This window comes from Salmo salar, chromosome ssa19 (assembly GCF_905237065.1).
Source record: "Salmo salar chromosome ssa19, Ssal_v3.1, whole genome shotgun sequence".
Taxonomy (NCBI): domain Eukaryota; kingdom Metazoa; phylum Chordata; class Actinopteri; order Salmoniformes; family Salmonidae; genus Salmo; species Salmo salar.
In genome coordinates, this window is record NC_059460.1 from 14,250,231 (window position 1) to 14,269,241 (window position 19,011).

The following is a 19,011-nucleotide window of genomic DNA, read 5'->3' on the forward strand; positions in this document are numbered from 1 at the left end:
ACAAAAGATGGGAAACTGCATTGTAAATGTCAACTCAAACTCATGAATCAAACAACACATTAGATGTTTTATCCGTACGTCCGTCACCCCAATGTCAAAATCTAACCCGTCCCTCAACTTGTTCCAAAACCTTGAGTCATTGTGTGCGAAAACGTCAAATTTGATGTGACGGATGTCCAAGGTAACTCTGCAGGAAATATGAACCATAGGGTATCATGACTACAAATGTCAATGATAGATGTGTGCACACTCCCTGAGGCAGTATTACTAGCGTTTTTCTTGTATTCCTGAAGCAGTGTTACTAGTATTATTAGTATGTTTCTAATATTCCTGAGGCAGTATTACTAGTATGTTTCTAGTATTCCTAAGGCAGTATTACTAGTATTATTAGTATGTTTATAGTTTTCCTGAGGCAGTATTACTAGTATTATTAGTATGTTTCTAGTATTCCTGAGGCAGTATTACTAGTATGTTTCTAGTATTCCTAAGGCAGTATTACTAGTATTATTAGTATGTTTCTAGTATTCCTGTGGCAGTATTAGGCTACTGGTATGTTTCTAGTATTCCTGTGGCAGTATTACTAGTGTTTTTCTAGTATTCCTGAGGCAGTATTACTAGTATTATTAGTATGTTTCTAGTATTCCTGAGGCAGTATTACTAGTATTATTGGTATGTTTCTACTATTCCTGTGGCAGTATTAGGCTACTGGTATGTTTCTAGTATTCCTGTGGCAGTATTACTAGTATTACTAGTGTTTTTCTAGTATTCCTGAGGTAGTATTACTAATATTACTAGTGTTTTTCTAGTATTCCTGAGGCAGTATTACTAGTATGTTTCTAGTATTCCTGTGGCAGTATTAGGCTACTAGTATGCTTCTAGTATTCCTGAGGCTGTCAGCCAGCTCGCTATAGGGAACTGTAGGGTCTAATGAGGATTCCTCTGACTCTTGACTGCATTCCAAATTCAGTATAAATGGATCAATATCCCAGCCTGCATTAATGCGAAAACTTAAATAGTGTTGGTCTTATGTTAAAACCCATGTTTCAGCCATTTCTCTCTCCTTCCCCGGCTTGCCACGTTTGACCTCAGCTAAAATAACCACAGGTCCAATTTACATAACATGCCATGCTCCAACAGCTCTCCCTCTCGGCTCCTGTGTATTTAATTCAAGTGCAGATGAAATCGCGTCTTAAATCTAATAGGTCTTTTTTTCTGCTTTCTTGGATAACGGGCGGACCGTACATTATATAGGCAGGCAGACATACATTATATTACATTGCATTGATCATCATTTAATAGCTAGGCATACCATGTTGATCTTGATTGCATGGATAGATTTCACCCTTATTTGTGGACAGAACATTTGACATCCATTTTGTTTTAACAAGATGGAGATGGAGATATGATGACCTGCTGTGGGATGTGTTGGGGTCAGAAGGGGATGTTAACCGTTGTCACGTCACTCACATATAGTAGCCTATAGCTGAAAACTTGTCATCCAGCCAAGGCGATACTGTGTGTGTGTGTCATCTCACTGAGCGCATACTATGCCACACCACCCACTCCACTCACAGTACTGTTTGCTGATGATGGTTCACGCTGCCCTGGAGTTCACGCCCCAGGCCCAGGATTGATACCATGTTGATTTTTAATGATGTACTGCTGAAAGGAAGGCAGGAGAGGACCCAGGCTAGACATCAGCGGTCGGCTCCAGCGGTGTGCTAAATGCCATTCTAATTATCTTGCTGCACGCTGAATGCCAGAAGTAAACATTTACACAGTTTACACTAACCCCATAACCCCCCAAACTCTGTTCAGTGTTCAGGGGATGCTGGATGCTCGCTGATGTCCGACCCCGGCTGTGAACCCTGTCTTGTTTTGCCTGTTAGGCTTGATAAACTCAGTCTCCATTTTGTGTAGGCTAGAGGATATTAGTACCACATCCATCCACTGTTAACTAGGAGTGCATCTCAAATTGCACCTTATTCACTATGTAGTGCACTACTTTTGACCAGGGCCCATAGGAGGTGTTTCCGTCATTCAAAAGTCTAGACGTGGTAGTGGACATGGCAATAGACAAAGGTAGGGACCTCATCATCTGCTGTAAATATTCCTAATGAAACCTTTTAGGAGCTTCTAACTTTCAGACAGATAGTGGTTATCAGATAGAAGGTAAGTATTGGTTCAACTACATGACCACACCCAGCCCCATCCACTCAGAGGCCTCGTTGGAAACTTCATCTAGATCTTAACAGGTCGTTATTGTAAAAGAGAATTCTCAATGACATGCCTGGTTGAATAACGGCAAACATTTCGATTTTAGCTAGATTGAAGAAATAGTGTGAATATGGTGTTTAAGTCTAATGACAATGTTAATACTGCTAGAGGGAATGGACTGTAGTGTTTTTGTGGACTGTAGTGTTTTGTGGACTATAGTGTTTTGTGGACATTACTGTAGCACTTACTATAGTGTTTTTGTTTAAGCATTAACATAGAAGTGTTTTTTTTCCCCCTTGAGGAAACCTACTGGACAAATACTAAAATAGCAAATGTTCCATAACCTGTAGGTAGGTAGGACTAGGGTTTGAACGGATAGTACAGAGCTCTTTTATTTAAACTGTAGTACGTAAGAGACTTGGGCTTGTAACCCTTTTCTACCCCTCTTCTCAGGGGTGTTGCAGTTCTCCTTTTGTCTTCTGCGACTTGATTTTTATTAAAACAAGCTTTATTGGATAATTAAATGTAAAGAAAAAAGACAAAAGATCAAACTAAAATCAGGAGGGAGGGACGGAGGGGTTGGGTAGGGGATACAAACCCAGTTTAGGGGGTAGGGTTGGGGATATGAACCCGGGTTAGGGTTGGGGATACGAACCCGGTTTAGGGGGTAGGGTTGGGGATATGAACCCGGGTTAGGGTTGGGTAGGGGATACGAACCCGGTTTACGGGGTAGGGTTGGGGATATGAACCCGGGTTAGGGTTGGGTAGGGGATACGAACCCGGTTTAGGGGGTAGGGTTGGGTAGGCGATACGAACCTGGTTTAGGGGGTAGGGTTGGGGATATGAACCCGGGTTAGGGTTGGGTAGGGGATACGAACCCGGTATAGGGAGTAGGGTTGGGGATATGAACCCGGGTTAGGGTTGGGTAGGGGATACGAACCCAGTTTAGGGGGTAGGGTTGGGTAGGCGATACGAACCTGGTTTAGGGGGTAGGATTGGGTAAGGGATACGAACCCAGTTTAGGGGGAAGGGATGGGTAGGGGATACAAACCTGGTTTAGGGGGTAGTATTGGGTAGGGGAAACGAACCCGGTTTAGGGGGTAGGATTGGGTAGGGGAAACGAACCCGGTTTAGGGGGTAGGATTGGGTAAGGGATACGAACCCAGTTTAAGGGGTAGGATTGGAAACAGGATATGGACCCGGTTTAGGGTAAGGGTTTGAGGGGGGATTTATTTCTATATTAGAAAAAAATAGGGTATAGAAACTCGCTCTTCAGGAGTAGGTGGTTGAGTTGTTGTGGATGTTGCTTGTGTTTGTTTCCAGCGTCCAACAGGAGCGGACAAAGAATATTACGCACAGCTCTTCTCCAGAGCAGCGACACACCGGTTACACGGCGGTTTGGATCTCAGGTAAGTATTCAGGTAAGTATTGGGTAGGTATTCCTGTATGTATTAGTATGTATTATTTAATTTTTTTAAAAACATTTTTTAATAATAGGTCACTGCATGTAAATATACTGTAGATGTTTTAAATGGCATGCAAGTTTTAAAAATGTTTGAAAACATGCTGGCCTTCTAGGCAGATTTGCAAAGAAAAAGCCATATCTCAGACTGGCCAGTAAAAAGAAAAGATTAAGATGGGCAAAATGACACAGACACTGGACAGAGGAACTCTGCCTAGAAGGCCAGCATTCCGGAGTCGCCTCTTCACTGTTGACGTCGAGACTGGTGTTTTGCGGGTACTATTTAATGAAGCTGCCAGTTGAGGACTTGTGAGGCGCCTGTCTCTCAAACTAGACACTCTAATGTGCTTGTCCTCTTGCTCAGGTTTGCACTGGGTCCTCCCACTCCTCTTTCAATTCTGGTTAGAGACAGTTTGCGCTGTTCTGTGAAGGAAGTAGTACACAGCGTTGCACGAGATCTTCAGTTTCTTGGCAATTTCTTGGAATAGCCTTCATTTCTCAGAACAAGAATAGACTGACGAGTTTCAGAAGAAGGTTCTTTGTTTCTGGCCATTTTGAGCCTCTAATCGAACCCACAAATGCTGATGCTCCAGATACTCAACTAGTCTAATGAAGGCCAGTTTTATTGCTTCTTTAATCAGAACAACAGTTTTCAGCTGTGCTAACATCATTGCAAAAGGGTTTTCTAATGATCAATTAGCCTTTTAAAATGATAAACTAGCTAACACAACGTGCCATTGGAAAACAGGAGTGATGGTTGCTGATAATGGGCCTCTGTACGCCTATGTAGATATTCCATTCAAAAAAGATCTGCCGTTTTCAGCCATTTACAACATTACCAATGTTTACATTGTATTTCTGACCAATTTTATGTTATTTTAATGGACCAAAAATTAGCTTTTCTTTCAAAAACAAGGACATTTCTAAGTGACCCCAAACTTTTGAATGGTAGTGTGGGTATACATTAACCATGGGTGAGTAGCAGGTACTTATTGAGATGAGACTAGTCACAGCTGACCTTTAGTGAGCTCCCAGTGAATCACAGCTATTCTTCATATCTACTGAACTGGAAACAGCCACAGGAAGATCTGACCTTTTAGTTACAACAACCCCTGGCCCGTAATACAACAAAGATCCTTGATTTCACAATTACACACCCAAATCAAGAGAAATGGTCAAAAAACACACAAAAAACAGTAAACACAATCAATGTGTAATCCACATAACCACAGACAGATGCAAATAGTATTAGTAGCAATAGTAGAATACATTCTAAGCTTTGGTGTAAGGCAAGTTAAACTAAAAGTAAAGCTAGCTTGTAGCTAACACTTGGAGGAACCAAACTAAACAGATGCAGTGCTTGATAAAAATGAAACAATGACCTCCAGTTCTGATGTGGTGTGAGAGAGAGGAGATTGTCTGGACAGTCACAGGCGGAATACCTCAGGCTGTCACGATCACCTATTCATCTTTGTTCATTACCACTTCTTGTCCTTCTGATTATCCCTCCCAACATATAACATGTCTAATTTCATAGCTCTGGGCTTGTGGTTCGACTGCAATCCACGCATGCTTGTTAGGAAATGTAGCATTGGTGCGTCGGTTTGTCAGATAGAGCCCAGACGCATACACATCCATTATTTTCTGCCTTCCCCTTTCTCTTCCTCCCTCCCTCCCTCCTTTCTCTTCCTCCCTCCCTCCTTTCTCTTCCACCTTCACTCTCATTATCACAGCCTTGACACAACGGGGAAGAGAAAAAAAAACTCAACGACAAAACAACAACACATCACCACACCACCATTGTTTAGAAATAATGCAACGTTTTGCCATCCGGATGATTATTTGTAGATAATTGGCTTGGGAATATATAAGGCAATTATTTCTCCACACTAATAATTATTTTCATATAATCAAGGTAATTTTTCACAGCACAATTACAAAGCAGAGGAATCGATGTTGTCAAACAGACATTGGTGGACGTTTTTGTTTCTTCTTTCTTTCTCTCCATCCTTTAGTTTCAGCATACGGGCATGACGGCTTGAGGCAGGCCTCTCTTGGGCACATACGGTGTTGTCCTGGTAACCATTTTGATGCACTCGATGATAGGGCAGACACTGAGACAGAGAGTGCAGCCGGTGCAGCTGTCGTTAACTATAGGGAAATGGGTCTCAGGGTCAAACGAAATAGCCTGCAGAGAGAGAGAGAGAGAGAGATAGAGAGAGAGAGGAAAGAGAGAGAGCGTGAGAGAGGGGAGAGAGAGAGAGCAAAGGCTATAAGGTTTGGAATGGCTGCCATGGACCATCATAGACATGGTTTTAGCGTGCTAGGCTAGCACAGGAAGCCCCGCAATGAATCCATGTTATGTAGCTAGTAGACCAATGTGTTCTGCACTGTTACATCAAACAAGGCATATTGTGTATTCTGTTATCACAGGTAGCTATGTTACACAGTGGGGATTTGTAATAATATTGAGTTCTATTTAAATCATCTTGCTCTGAAAATGTATAAATTGCCCTCATAGAAACTGCATGGTGTTGCATATTGCCGCCAATTCATCATGCTGATACATAATTTACCCCTTTATGTTTATCGTTCATGCGCAATCATAAAATACATACATATTTACAACAGATGTCTTCAACATATTGTTGTGAAAATCATTCAAGGGACATCTACATCTAACCCTGTATGCAATATTAATGAAAAAAAATAAATATATATATATATATATATATATATATATATATATACAGTACCAGTCAAAATTTTGGACACACCTACTCAAACAACCGTTTTTCTTTATTTTCACTGTTTTCTACATCGCTCTGGATAACAGCGTCTGCTAAATGACGTACATGTAAATGTAGCGAGGACATCAAAACTATGTAATAACACACATGGAATCATGTAGTAAGCAAAAAAGTGTTAAACAAATCAAAATATATTTTGTATTTTAGATTCTTCAAAGTAGCCATCCTTTGCGTTGATGACAGCTTTGCACACTCTTGAAATTATCTCAACCAGCTCCACCTGGAAAATTTTTCCAACAGTCTTGAAGGAGTTCCCATATTATGCTGAGCTTTTGTTGGCTGGCCTTCCTTCACTCTGCGGTCCAACTCATCCCAAACCATCTCAATTGGGTTGAGGTCGGGTGATTGTGGATGCCAGGTCATTTGATGCAGCACTCTATCACTCTCCGTCTTGGTTGTCCTGTTGAAAAACAAATGATAGTCCCACTAAGCGCAAACCAGAATGGATGGCGCATTGCTGCAGAATGCTGTGGTAGCCATGCTGGTTAAGAGTGTCTTGAATTCAAAATAAATCACTGACAGTGTCACCAGCAAAGCACGCCACACCATAACACCTCCTCCTCCATGCTTCACGGTGGGAACCACACATGCCACACAGACTCATCAGACCAAAGGACAGATTTCCACCGGTCTAATGTCATTGCTCGTGTTTCTTGGCCCAAGCAAGTCTCTTCTTCTTATTGGTGTCCTTTAGTAGTTGTTTCTTTGCAGAAATTCGACCATGAAGGCCTGACACACACAGTCTCCTCTGAACAGTTGATGTTGAGATGTGTCTGTTACTTGAACTCTGTGAAGCATTTATTTGGGCTGCAATTTCTGGCTGGTAACTCTAATGAACTTATCCTCTGCAGCAGAGGCAACTCTGGGTCTTCCTTTCCTGTGGCGGTCCTCATGAGAGACAGTTTCATCATAGCGCTAGATGGTTTTTGCAACTGCACTTGAAGAAACTTTCAAAGGTCTTGAAATTCTCCAGATTGACTGACCTTCATGTCTTAAAGTAAGGATGGACTGTTGTTTCTCTTTGCTTATTTGAGCTGTTCTTGCAATAATATGGTCTTTTACCAAATAGAGCTATCTTCTGTATACCAACCCTACCTTGTCACAACACAACTGATTGGCTCAAACGCATTTAGAAGGAAAGAAATTCCACAAATTAACAAGGCACACCTGTTAATTAAAATGCATTTCTCATGAAAGTGGTTGAGAGAATGCCAAGAGTGTGCAAAGATGTCAAGACAAAGGGTGGCTACTTTGAAGAATCTCAAATATAAAATATATTTTGATTTGTTTAACACATGATTCCATGTGTGTTATTTCATAGTTTTGATGTCTGTACTATTATTCTACAATGTAGAAAACAGTAAAAATAAAGAAAAACCCTGGAATGAGTAGGATGTGTCAAACTTTTGACTGGTACTGTATATATATAAAAAGTGTCTGTCTGTGTGGAGCCACCTATTTGATGGAGACACATTATCCTGATGAATGCCGGTCTTCATTAGACACCATTAATAACATATAATCCCTCTCAGAGATCCACTCACAGACAATGAGCTCTAATAGAACAGTCCGCGCTACTTCATCAATACTTCTGCTGATAGATAATGGGGACATTTATTTACCAGGGAAGAAGAGGAGATTCATTCTTTAATAAAACTGTCATAGTGTTCCTTCCTCCGACAGAGGTACTTTCACAGAGAGCGAGAGAGCGAGAGACTAATGTGCGTCACTGTGACTATAATGAAAACTAGGCCTTGTCACAAGGCATCTCTTTTTCAGGAGATAGTAAGGGCCAGTCTGGTCCTTAAACAGGCTTTGATTAGACTTGTTCCCGAGTACGTGTGTCTCTGAGTGAGCGTGTGCTTCAAACAAATGGAGGGGATGTACAGTGCAGTATGTACCTGGTACCCAGAGTCATTGCAGGTCATGTAGCACTTGCCACAGTTGATACACATTTCCTGATCTATAACAGCCTCGACCTGCTCTGTGTTGTTCAGCTCCCCGTATGCACCGATGTGCTTCAGAGCCCTGGCTATAACATCCTGGGAACAAGGCAACACAAAATAATTACATACAGAACATATTATAGATATATATAGGATCTCTATGGCAACACACATTGATCTAATGACCCGGTCTCAGTCATGTACTGTATCTTACATGCCTTGTAAACATTATGGCTAAATCTAGGCATCTGTTCCAATATCTACACTAGCATACTACTAAGAATGAAGCAATATATTGGGCATGCATTCTACAGTACCTCAAAAACATATTTCAAAGTTTTATGGGAGAACTAAGGTGTGTTCTCCTCTCTCTTACCTTGACAGCTGGGACTGGTCTCTTGGGGGTGTACGTTCTGGTGCCATTGGCCTCCACTACTGTGGTCTTCTCAACGTAGTCTCTCACTGCCTTCTTGTAGTCGGCCAAAACCTTTTTCTTCTCAAGCAGATAGGGTCCAAAGCTGGGTAAACTCTTAAAGTAGGATTGATAGAAGGCTGAAGGTTAGTTGTTAAATTCTAACAGCTTCAGTTGTAACTTAATATTGGAGGTAGTGAAATTCAGAAAAATGATTGGCTTTCCAGGATAGCTTTTTTGTGTGAAACTCGTTGTAGTAAATCAATTTTAGTTTATTCCTCCGGTAAAATATGACTGACCACCTTTTTTCATTTAGAAAAGTAATTTTGGTTTTAATCAAAAGTGTTTAAAGATAGATGTGACCATGTTATTGATGGTTTTTGATAGTTTAATATGGTTCTATGTGAGCATTTTACTTATTCATAACTCTCCAATTATCTTAGCAATAACAAAGTAATAAATTACAATTTGTAGGAGTGAATTTATTTAAATGTTTTACCAATGACGTCTTATGCATCTATTGTCTACCAATGCCATTTCACTTGTATCAATCTTTTGTATCTCTTGGTAATATTGTCTTGTGTCCTCTTCAACCATATGTTGACAGGTTTCTTTACCTAAGAGAGAGGTTGTATGTCTACTTAGTGCTGATGAGTCTTTAAGCTGCACCTCCAGTACAGAGTACTGAAGCATCACTGATGTGCCTCATTAGAAGCATCAGATGAGAACAAACAGACAGCGAGACAGGGATGAGACAGGAATGAGATGAGGATGAGATGAGGATGGGAGCTCAAAGACCCACAGACTGACCGCATTAAAGGAACACTGTTTGCTTTGGAGTAGTGGCCACTGTTTTTCATCCTGGGAAATTAATGAGATCCGTTCGGCCAACATTTACACATTAACTGTATCAAGCTGGAGGTGTCCCCTGGGCTTATTGAGTGTTGTACAGCGTTTAGATTTTTTTCTTCTCCTCCTGTACACCACAGCAAGTGTACAGGATTACAAGTGAATGACCCACTTTCCCCCAAAACAAGAAAAAAATAGTCAAAAACTAAAAAGTACAATAAAACCACATTTGCTTCAGTTCCCGTTTGAAATTACATCTCTTTCCCCATCTGCTGTGCAGTGCATCGGATGTGATATTGAAAAATTGTTTGGCTTTTAAAAGTGAAATACAAGCTGATGGCGGTCATGGAGGGTGGTTTTCAGGGAGATTATTGTTGTGGGTTTACTCCCGTTTGCATCTCCTGTAGGCCCTCTACTGTAAAATCATGCAATATATTTGCAAAAATATTCATTCGCCTTCCTGGCTTAAGACATTACCGTGTCAATGAACAGGAATTGCTTGCTCACTCAAAATGGTTGCTGCTTGTCTGCGAGCTATTCCCCTTGAAAACAACGTGTTGGCAGGATGGAGGTGATGCAGCTACAGGAGAACATTACCTAAAGCACTTAAAGGCTTGTCTGAAATGGGCAATTTTGTTTCAGAGAAGAATAACAGCCGAAACACAATAACATTCTCTAAGAAAAAAATACAAATTTATGATTGTTTTTTGAGAAAATCTTTGAAAATGAGTTTCCAAGGGTGTACAATTTCATCCAAATTCAGCTACAGCCCTTGTACAGCCTTTCTGCTGTATAGATGTGGGACTTGGAGTCATAGTTCTCTGTGAACAGTATGGTCATTCATGTTTGTCTGATATAACTAATATCACATTACAAACATCAAGTCATGTCTCATTTTCAAGCATCAATGTTGTATTTCATAGATAATTGGGACTTTCACACAAACAGTAGTCTTGATCTTCCAAAAACCATGCACAGACAATTTTTTAAAATAAAAATTGCCTGATGAATCAATATTTTCCATTCTAATTAAAACGGACAACAGTTAGGGGCCCTTACTACTACAGTGACCTCATTGATCACTTAATGTGTTGTGAAATCTGTTATGAAATGTATTGTAATGTTTTAAAAATGTTATATAAATGCTTTAATTTTGCTGGACCCCAGGAAGTGTAGCTGCTGCCTTGGAAGGAACTAATGAGGATCCATAATAAACACAAAATATAAATCAAGCCATGAACTTTCTCAACCTTCAGTCTCTTGACCGTCAATCTACTCATGATGATTATTGATGTTCTTTTTAAATGGCTTGTTTTTTGTTGTTGCTTTACAGCGCTTTGAGATTTCTTTATGTAATGAATTGCGCTATAAAAGTTGAATAAATTATTATTATTATTAAGCACATGTCCCCTTTAATCTGTGCCTGCCTATAGCAAAGACCAAAGGTACACTTTTGATATTCAGATGTTACTTGAGCCAGAGGAGTCTTTGATCCTTAACAAGGACAGTTTGTGTGAGTGCAACTGAGATAGAGAGATACAGAGAGGGGGGAGGAAACAGAGAGAGAGAGACAGAGGGGGAGAAACACAGAGAGAGAGAAAAAGACAGAGAAAGAGAGATATCTAGAGAGAGAGAGAGAGCGCGCGATAGCTAGAGAGAGAAAGGGAGAGAGATCACTCTGTCTTTATCCATACATCTCCATAGCCCTACCCAATTGTGTGTGTACGTGTACATATGTTTGTGTGTGCTTGTAGAAAGACGTCCACCACAGGCCCCTTGCGATCTCTTGGCAAGTGTTTAAGTGGAGAAGTAACTGCTTGTTGTGATTCCTCTAGATTACCATATTCATGACGGTTTGAAGGCAGAATCCCACATACTTATGGCCCCAACATAGGAGGGGATTAAGCTCAGGCTGGCAGGCTGTTTGTCTGCCGTGTGTGTGTGTGTGTGTGTGTGTGTGTGTGTGTGTGTGTGTGTGTGTGTGTGTGTATGGAAATTGCAGTGATGCCAGACAGGCAAAGCAAGCTCCAACACAACATGCCACTGAGGCCGTGTGGAAAGCCAATCCCATACCTAGGGTGCCACTAATTCATTTCAACCGCACATCTCCAAATTGACCAGAGGAAATGAGCTAAGACCAAGCTGTTCAAAGTATCAACATTGATTCAGGTTTTGAAATGTCACTTTTTTTCTGTCTCAGTTTCAACTTGCCTCCTTTAACAAGCAGATTTTTGAAATATATCAGAAAAGTTATCATGAGACAAGCAATTCTACTGGAGCTCCTCCTGCATTATCCAGCACGACTATTAGATAAGAGACTTTACTGAGAAGCTATCTGTGAATACTAGCAGGTGTGCTTCCTCTGAAAGTTAGGCTCAGGATTAGTCTCCTTGGCATATCAAGCTATTGTAACTCCATTTATTCATGCAAGCAAATAAAAATTAACTTGTGTTGCCACTAGTTCTGTCGTTGCTAAAATTAGTAAATTGATTTAAAAACTACACCTGCACTGACTCAGTTTCAAACATACTTAATATTTAATGTGCTAGCAATGTGTTTCTGTGCTCTGAGAGACCATAACAAAACAGAGATCACAGATTGTATTGCTGTCTTTCTCTGTCTTCTCATCCACAGCTGTTCTCCAAATATCACCTCCAAACCGGTGAGCGAAGTAAACCAAAGTACAGATGGTTAGTAGGCAACACATTGCAACTTTTATTAGTAGATCCTCGGGAAAAACAGGTGTGCGTGACATGTTTTTCCGCTTTTCATTGAACCATTTATTCAAATTAATGCAGTTTGTTTTTAATTAGATTTTTTTCTCTCTCTTCTTCAATTTCATATGGTAATGAGATCATCTCTAAGCTCGATAAATATCATATGCCCACATTGTGTGCATAACATTAAAAAGTAGCAAAGGTTTTAATTGTACATGAAATACCACACATTCAATTTGAACCACCTCTAAACATCCATACGTCGTGACACACCAGGACATTTCACATAAGGACAGCCTATGTCCAAATCATTAGATGTATGTGCAGTCTGACTTTTACAGGAATTATACACCGCTACCCTATCGTGCCCTTAAGTTTCAAAAGGAATCTCAAGGCAGTCTGCCTGTTCTTTCGTCCGTCCACACAAGGCCATCCACATGAAAAGACTTCAAGGTCATAACACTGGAAAGCACTCCCTTATGCATATTGTGCTGCCAGGCCACACTCCAAAGGAGAAGCCCTCCAACCCTCTGTGAGCTAGGCCTCTCTACTGTATCTGCTAACAACATTAAGGCTTATTGCTCCCTCAAATACACGCTGCCATTAAGAAAAGAGATCAGGCCACAAGTCTAAAGAAAGAAAAGAAAAGCAACAACAACCCCGGCAGCATGAAAACTGGGTGATTCATCCTCACTAAACTACTGCTTACAATGTGCCATAATTAAACGTGAACACCTAAATGTATATATCTGTGTGTTCAGCCCTCATTAATTTAAACCAGGCACAGTAATACCAGATAGGTTCTAATCCAACAGTTATTCTGTTCTTGTTTTTTCCCTACCTCCTCTTCTTCTTCTTCTTCTTCTTTTCCCCCTGCTATAACAGAACATTAAAATGTATTTTAGCCTCTAAGGTCCATGACTATAAACCACAGAGTGGAAGGAAGGGGCTGGGGAAACCACAACCAGAGATGAAGGCCCACCACACCAACCACAGCAAAGAGAGAGAGAGAGGGAGAGAGAGAGAGATTGGGTACGTTGGGTGCCGTAGTCTTTCACCCAAACTGCCAAGCAGCGAGCGCCAGCCACGTCTTAAAACAATCACACAACAACCCTTAATTGGATGCCAGTGTGTTCCTCCCCCTAACAGGTAAACAAACAAACACAATAACTTGTCATCAGTTTGATTTGTTTGTGTGTTGTATTTTGTTCTGTTTCTTTAAACTGTTAATCAAGAGAGCAGTGTAGCAGGAGGAATGAATAAGCTGTATTGTATGTGCATCAATTCTGCCTTCCTAAATGACGCTGTGAGTGGAGAGGAGTCTGTTGCCTTGTGTGTCGGTACAGATCACAGTTTTAGAGGTCGGAAAATCACCTCCCATGTAAAAACTGTGTGGGTGAAACTCATCTCCAAAACCCCAAAGTGGCAATTAAAAAGTTCCTGCAAAGGACTTGTTGACTTGTGTTGCATGTTCGTTAACATTTATCAATATGCAAACCAATTTTGTCCCAATTCATTCTGATTTGGCCGCATTATACCACACAAGTTCCACAAAATACAGACGAGTAAGCTTGGTTTCCAAATGTCCAAATTTCTGTTAATTACTATAGCTTCCGCCTATTTCGTCAAAATCGGCCCAGTGCTGTCTGAGATATTGGTAAACTAATGTACGAACGAACGAACGGAGACAGATCCACAGTTCCCTCCCCGATTTCATTGTGGGTGACAATGAAGGCACTGAACATTGAGACATGGTAGCTGATATTTGGTCAGACCAACATGTCCGGACATTGCCTCTCCTAGCGTGGTGTAAACAGCATGGTTTCTCTCCTTCTCTCACTGTCAACCCCACCAACAGTCAGAAAGACAGTCAGCCAGCCAGCCAGACAGCCAGCCTGCCCGCCCACCAGAGGTCCCTAATAACAAACACACAAGCGGCTCAGAGACATGATTTGGCCTCTGTCTCAGGGGCCGAATATGAGGGCGGCCTAATGAAAGATCCCAAAGAGGAAGCAGACAGCCGTGGCAATAACTGTACATCTATACTCTGGTTGGGGAGGACGGTCTGGCTAATGGTCTGGAGGACAGGCTGACTCCCCCTTCACTTCTCATAACATTTACCACAGGCTGTGTCCCAAATGGCACCCAATTCTATATATAGTGCACTACTTTTGACCAGGATTACGGATTAGGTCCCATTTTGGATGCAGCCACATTATGGTTTGGATTCCACAGCCCACACCTGGACTCACATCAGGTTCAAACAGAATAAACAGTGGGTGTAATTGATGTACTGAACACGTTGGGAGAGGGATTTAAAGGCTAGTGAGTGGATACCTAATCTGTATTTAAATCTGATCCTACCTTTAATTGACAACAATGTCAGGACATTTACATCTAGTGGAAACGGTGCCTGAGGAAGGTCTGCAGCATCATCAAGGACCACATAAATACCATCCACGAGCTGTTCACTCCCTTATTGTTGGTCAGACGGTATCGGAGCGTGAGGTCTGATACCAACAGGCTCAGAGACAGTTTCAATCTACAAGCCATCAGACTGCTGAACACTTGAACTGGACTGACCACCTGCACCTTAGCACAAATGCACTCACTCAAGCTCACACCCACACAGACGTACACTCATCCACACACGCCCATCACAACTGCTGCTCAGACTCTTATTGTGATTGCTAAATGAAACACTTGCCCCAGAATCACCCCTTCTCCAAAACACGTGTAAATATTGGACAATAAATTGTGCCTTCTTGTATTATAATTATGCTAAAAAATGTATTCTGTTCTACTAAGTAATTTACCTTATGTTTATGTTCTTATATTTGATTGTTTATTATTGTTGTTGCATTGTCGAGAAGGAACCTGCAAGTAAGCATTTCATTGGACGCTGTATACCATGTGTATCCTGTACATACGACTAATAAATGTGTCAAGTAAAGGTAGTCTTACTCTGGGTAACTTTGACAATCTACAATTCAAATAGCTGTATTTTGTGCCTTTTAGAGGCATATTGTGGTTTCTCTATCAGTGCCAACAATCAAAAGGGCAGCAAGGTGCACTATCATCATTTTACATTTGAGTCATTTAGCAGATGCTCTTATCCAGAGCGATTAGGGTTAAGCTCCCTGCTCAAGGTCACATCATCAGATTTTTCACCTAGATGGCTCGGGGATTCAAACCAGCAACCTTTCGGTTACTGGCCCAATGCACTTAACCGCTAGACTACCTGCCATTGGATTAAATATCTACGAAAATACTTCAACAATCAACTTTCCCTCAATAAAGTAATTGAACATCAGAGTAGTCAGGACCACCCCCCTCCCCAGCCAGCACCCTTCCACCACCCCCAATATCAGCCCATCACCACCTCACCTGAGCCAGAGTGTTGCCAGGCAGGCCCCCAGTAGAGAGGGGGTAGGTCAGGCTGGTCCAAGGCTTCATTACCCCTGCAGGCCTGCCAAGCTCAACCAGACTCTGCCGTGCCGTGTAGACGGCCAAACCACTATTTAAAACCCCCCTCCCCAACTGTGCAGCAGCTCAGGGGTAGCCTAGCCAGCAACACCTCTCTCACTCCCACCCCTTGTTTGGCATTGGCACCAGCAGAGAGGAGGAGGTGGAGGAGAAAGAGGAGGAGGCGACTGTGTGGATTGGGAGGCTGTGTGGGGGTGGAGATACCAGGAGAGACACCACAAAGAGGTAACATTGGGCTAGTTCTAGGGGACTGTGGAGCTCTCCCTCCCTGTGTCGGCCCAGTAGTGGGTCTCATCGCCTTTTCCAGCCAGCCTGCTGCCTAACAAATACCTGTGGTGCTGAGCCTCCCGTCTAGGGCATGAGCAGTCCCACACGGAGCACATGTTAGCTTCACACGTTAGCTAGCATCTCAGAAGCCTAACTGTTACTGTCAGCTCACAGGGTTGCAATCACCATGCAGTAGAGTGATGGGTCTGCACTTCAGTTTGCACCATGCACTCCATGTTTCTGCTGATGCTGTGACCCAGTATGTACTGCATATCAGGCGTGTGCTTAGTGCATTCTTAATTGCAGTAAAGTAAGACTAGTCTGTTTCTGTAGCGTGAGGCAGCTTGATGGACAAGTACACCCCCTGGACATGATGCTCTTTATTTATTTATTACAAATGTTTTCATTTTTTCCTCAGATGACCACTCAAGACATGAACTTTATAATGACTGTCCATCTCATGATGTTGTGATGTTGTTCTTCAAGTCTTTTTTTGTGTTTTAAAGCACTTTGCTATTCTTTGAAAAGCGCTATAAAAGTTGAATAAATGATCCGTATTATTTTTGCAGTAGCAGGGATTTTATGTCTGGCATGTTATATGCATGTTCCAGAGTCCAGCCAAGACTGTTGACTGTGTGCAAACAGCTGTACATGAACCTGTGTTGACAGCCCAAAAAATGAATTTGTTTGATGTAGCCACCCACTATTGAAGCACAGCCAAAATAATTATTTGATTTACCATTGAGGTAATTTCAGTCTACTTCTTAAATTACTTATGAAGGACTGAAGTTCACTGAAATTGGACTCCACACTCTAAACGGTGAAATAAGGATAGATCATCCCATGAGAGAGCATGGATTGCCACCGAGGCAGACTATTTGAGACAGCATTCTCTCACACTACTTATACTAACAGTGAGAGAGAGAGAGAAAAGATGTCTTTAGCTGAACGCTCCTACCCCTTTTATCAACTGACATTCCCGGGAATTGCAGTGACAGTGACTTCTCTTCTCACTTTCTTTTTCTCTTTTATGAGCTCCGTCTCTCGCTAACTACCTCTCTTTTTTCCCATTTGAGGTTTCTTTCTCTACCTTTCTCGCAAATGTCTTGTGCACTCCGACACACACAGCCTCACTGTCTCTCTACCAAACCTTTTTTTCCCCCTCCGACTACTCTACCTTTGAGTCTGACTTTCTGAAGCATGCACACATCCACCCACCCAATCACCCACAAACCCACCCACACACACCCACCCACACTCTCGTACAGCTTACTATAGTTAAACACGTACACACACATACACAAACACAAACCATTGTCTTGACTGTACTGTAAGTAATGTGATCCTGCCCCCCCCCCCATGATGTGCTTGGTGTATTTGTCTCATTGGGTCAATGCCACTGTTCCTCTGCCTCGCGGCAACAGCTGCCCTACACACAAACACAGGTGAGATGTCACTTTCTATCTATACTGTCCACTAAGTCAAAGACAGGGCCCAGGCTGGCTCTGTACACCAGGCCTCCATGAACGCTATGAGGCATTCCTATCTACAGGTAACTGCCAAAATAAAGGAAACACCAACATAAAGTGTCTTAATAGGGCGTTGGGCCACCACGAGCCGCCAAAACAGATTCCATGTGTTTTGGCATAGATTCTACAAGTGTCTGGAACTCTGTTGGAGGGATGTGACACCATTCTTCCATAAAAAAAATCCATAATTTAGTGTTTTGTTGATAGTGTTGGAAGATGCTGTCTTAGGCGCTGCAACAGAATCTCCCATAAGAGTTCAATTGAGTTGAGATCTGGTGACTGAGACACACACACCATTTAAAAAAAATGTTGCTTATCTTTAACTGCATTGTTGGAAAAGGACCCGTAAGTAAGCAATTTACTGTTAGTCTAAACCAGTTGTTTATGTGACAAATACAATTTCATTTGATTTGACACACACACACACACACACACACACACACACACACACACACACACACACACACACACACACACACACACACACACACACACACACACACACTTAAACCCCCTATGCTCATTTTTCAAACCCCCTATGCTCCTCTTTCAAAGTCACTGAGATCTCTTCTTCGAGACATGGTAGCCAAAATAATGGGCAACTGGGCATTTTTATACATGACCCTAAACATGATGGGATGTTAGTTGCTTAATTTACTCAGGAACCACACCTGTGTGGAAGACAATATGCTTCAAATCCCTAATTTACTCAAGCGTTTCCTTTACTTTGGCAGTTACCTGTACCTATCCACCGATACAAAAACAAAACAAAAAAAACTTCATATTTTTGGCCGACTGTAACGCAACGTCTGAAATCTCCCAACTAAAAGTAGAAGACCTGGACCCGGTTTCCTGATACCGATATTTTCCTGTTTTAACAATGCATCTTTCCTACAACAGCCGAAGATGTAACATGCGTTTCCTAAAACACCACGCAGAGAGAACGGTCGCTAAGCGCGCCGTTGAAGCATGTGTCATACTGATAGGATCGAAAGAAAGGCAGTGCTGCTCTCGGATTAGCTTTCTCAATTCAAATATTACCATAACATTATAATTATTTCACAATACTGAGCTCCTAGAGAGATACACTGCATGACCAACAGTATGTGGACACCTGCTCGATGAACATCTCATTCAAAAATCATGGGCATTAATATGGAGTTGGTCCCCCCTTTGCTGCTACAACAGCCTCCACTCTTCTGGGAAAGCTTTTCACTAGATGTTGGAACATTGCTGCGGGGACTTGCTTCCATTCAGCCACAAGAGCATTAGTGAGGTCGGGCACTGATGTTTGGGCAATTAGGCCTGGCTCGCAG

General features: G+C 41.9%; 1 protein-coding gene across 5 annotated transcripts in view; it reads right to left on the minus strand.

The window, feature by feature from the left end:
• Positions 1 to 4,871: 4,871 nt before the first annotated feature.
• LOC106578501 (dihydropyrimidine dehydrogenase [NADP(+)]) overlaps positions 4,872 to 19,011 on the minus strand; it is a 208,077-nt gene continuing 193,937 nt past the window's right edge. For 4 of the 5 annotated variants that reach the window (XM_045702118.1, XM_014157375.2, XM_014157374.2 and 1 more), the window contains exons 21-23: positions 8,812 to 8,964; positions 8,391 to 8,531; positions 4,872 to 5,867 (exon numbers count right to left, since the gene is read on the minus strand). In XM_045702118.1, the coding sequence (XP_045558074.1) occupies positions 5,697 to 5,867; positions 8,391 to 8,531; positions 8,812 to 8,964 (465 nt within the window). In that variant the 3' untranslated portion in view covers positions 4,872 to 5,696. The remainder of the gene's footprint in view (positions 5,868 to 8,390; positions 8,532 to 8,811; positions 8,965 to 19,011) is intronic. The other variant, XR_001322469.2, reaches the window with a different exon arrangement.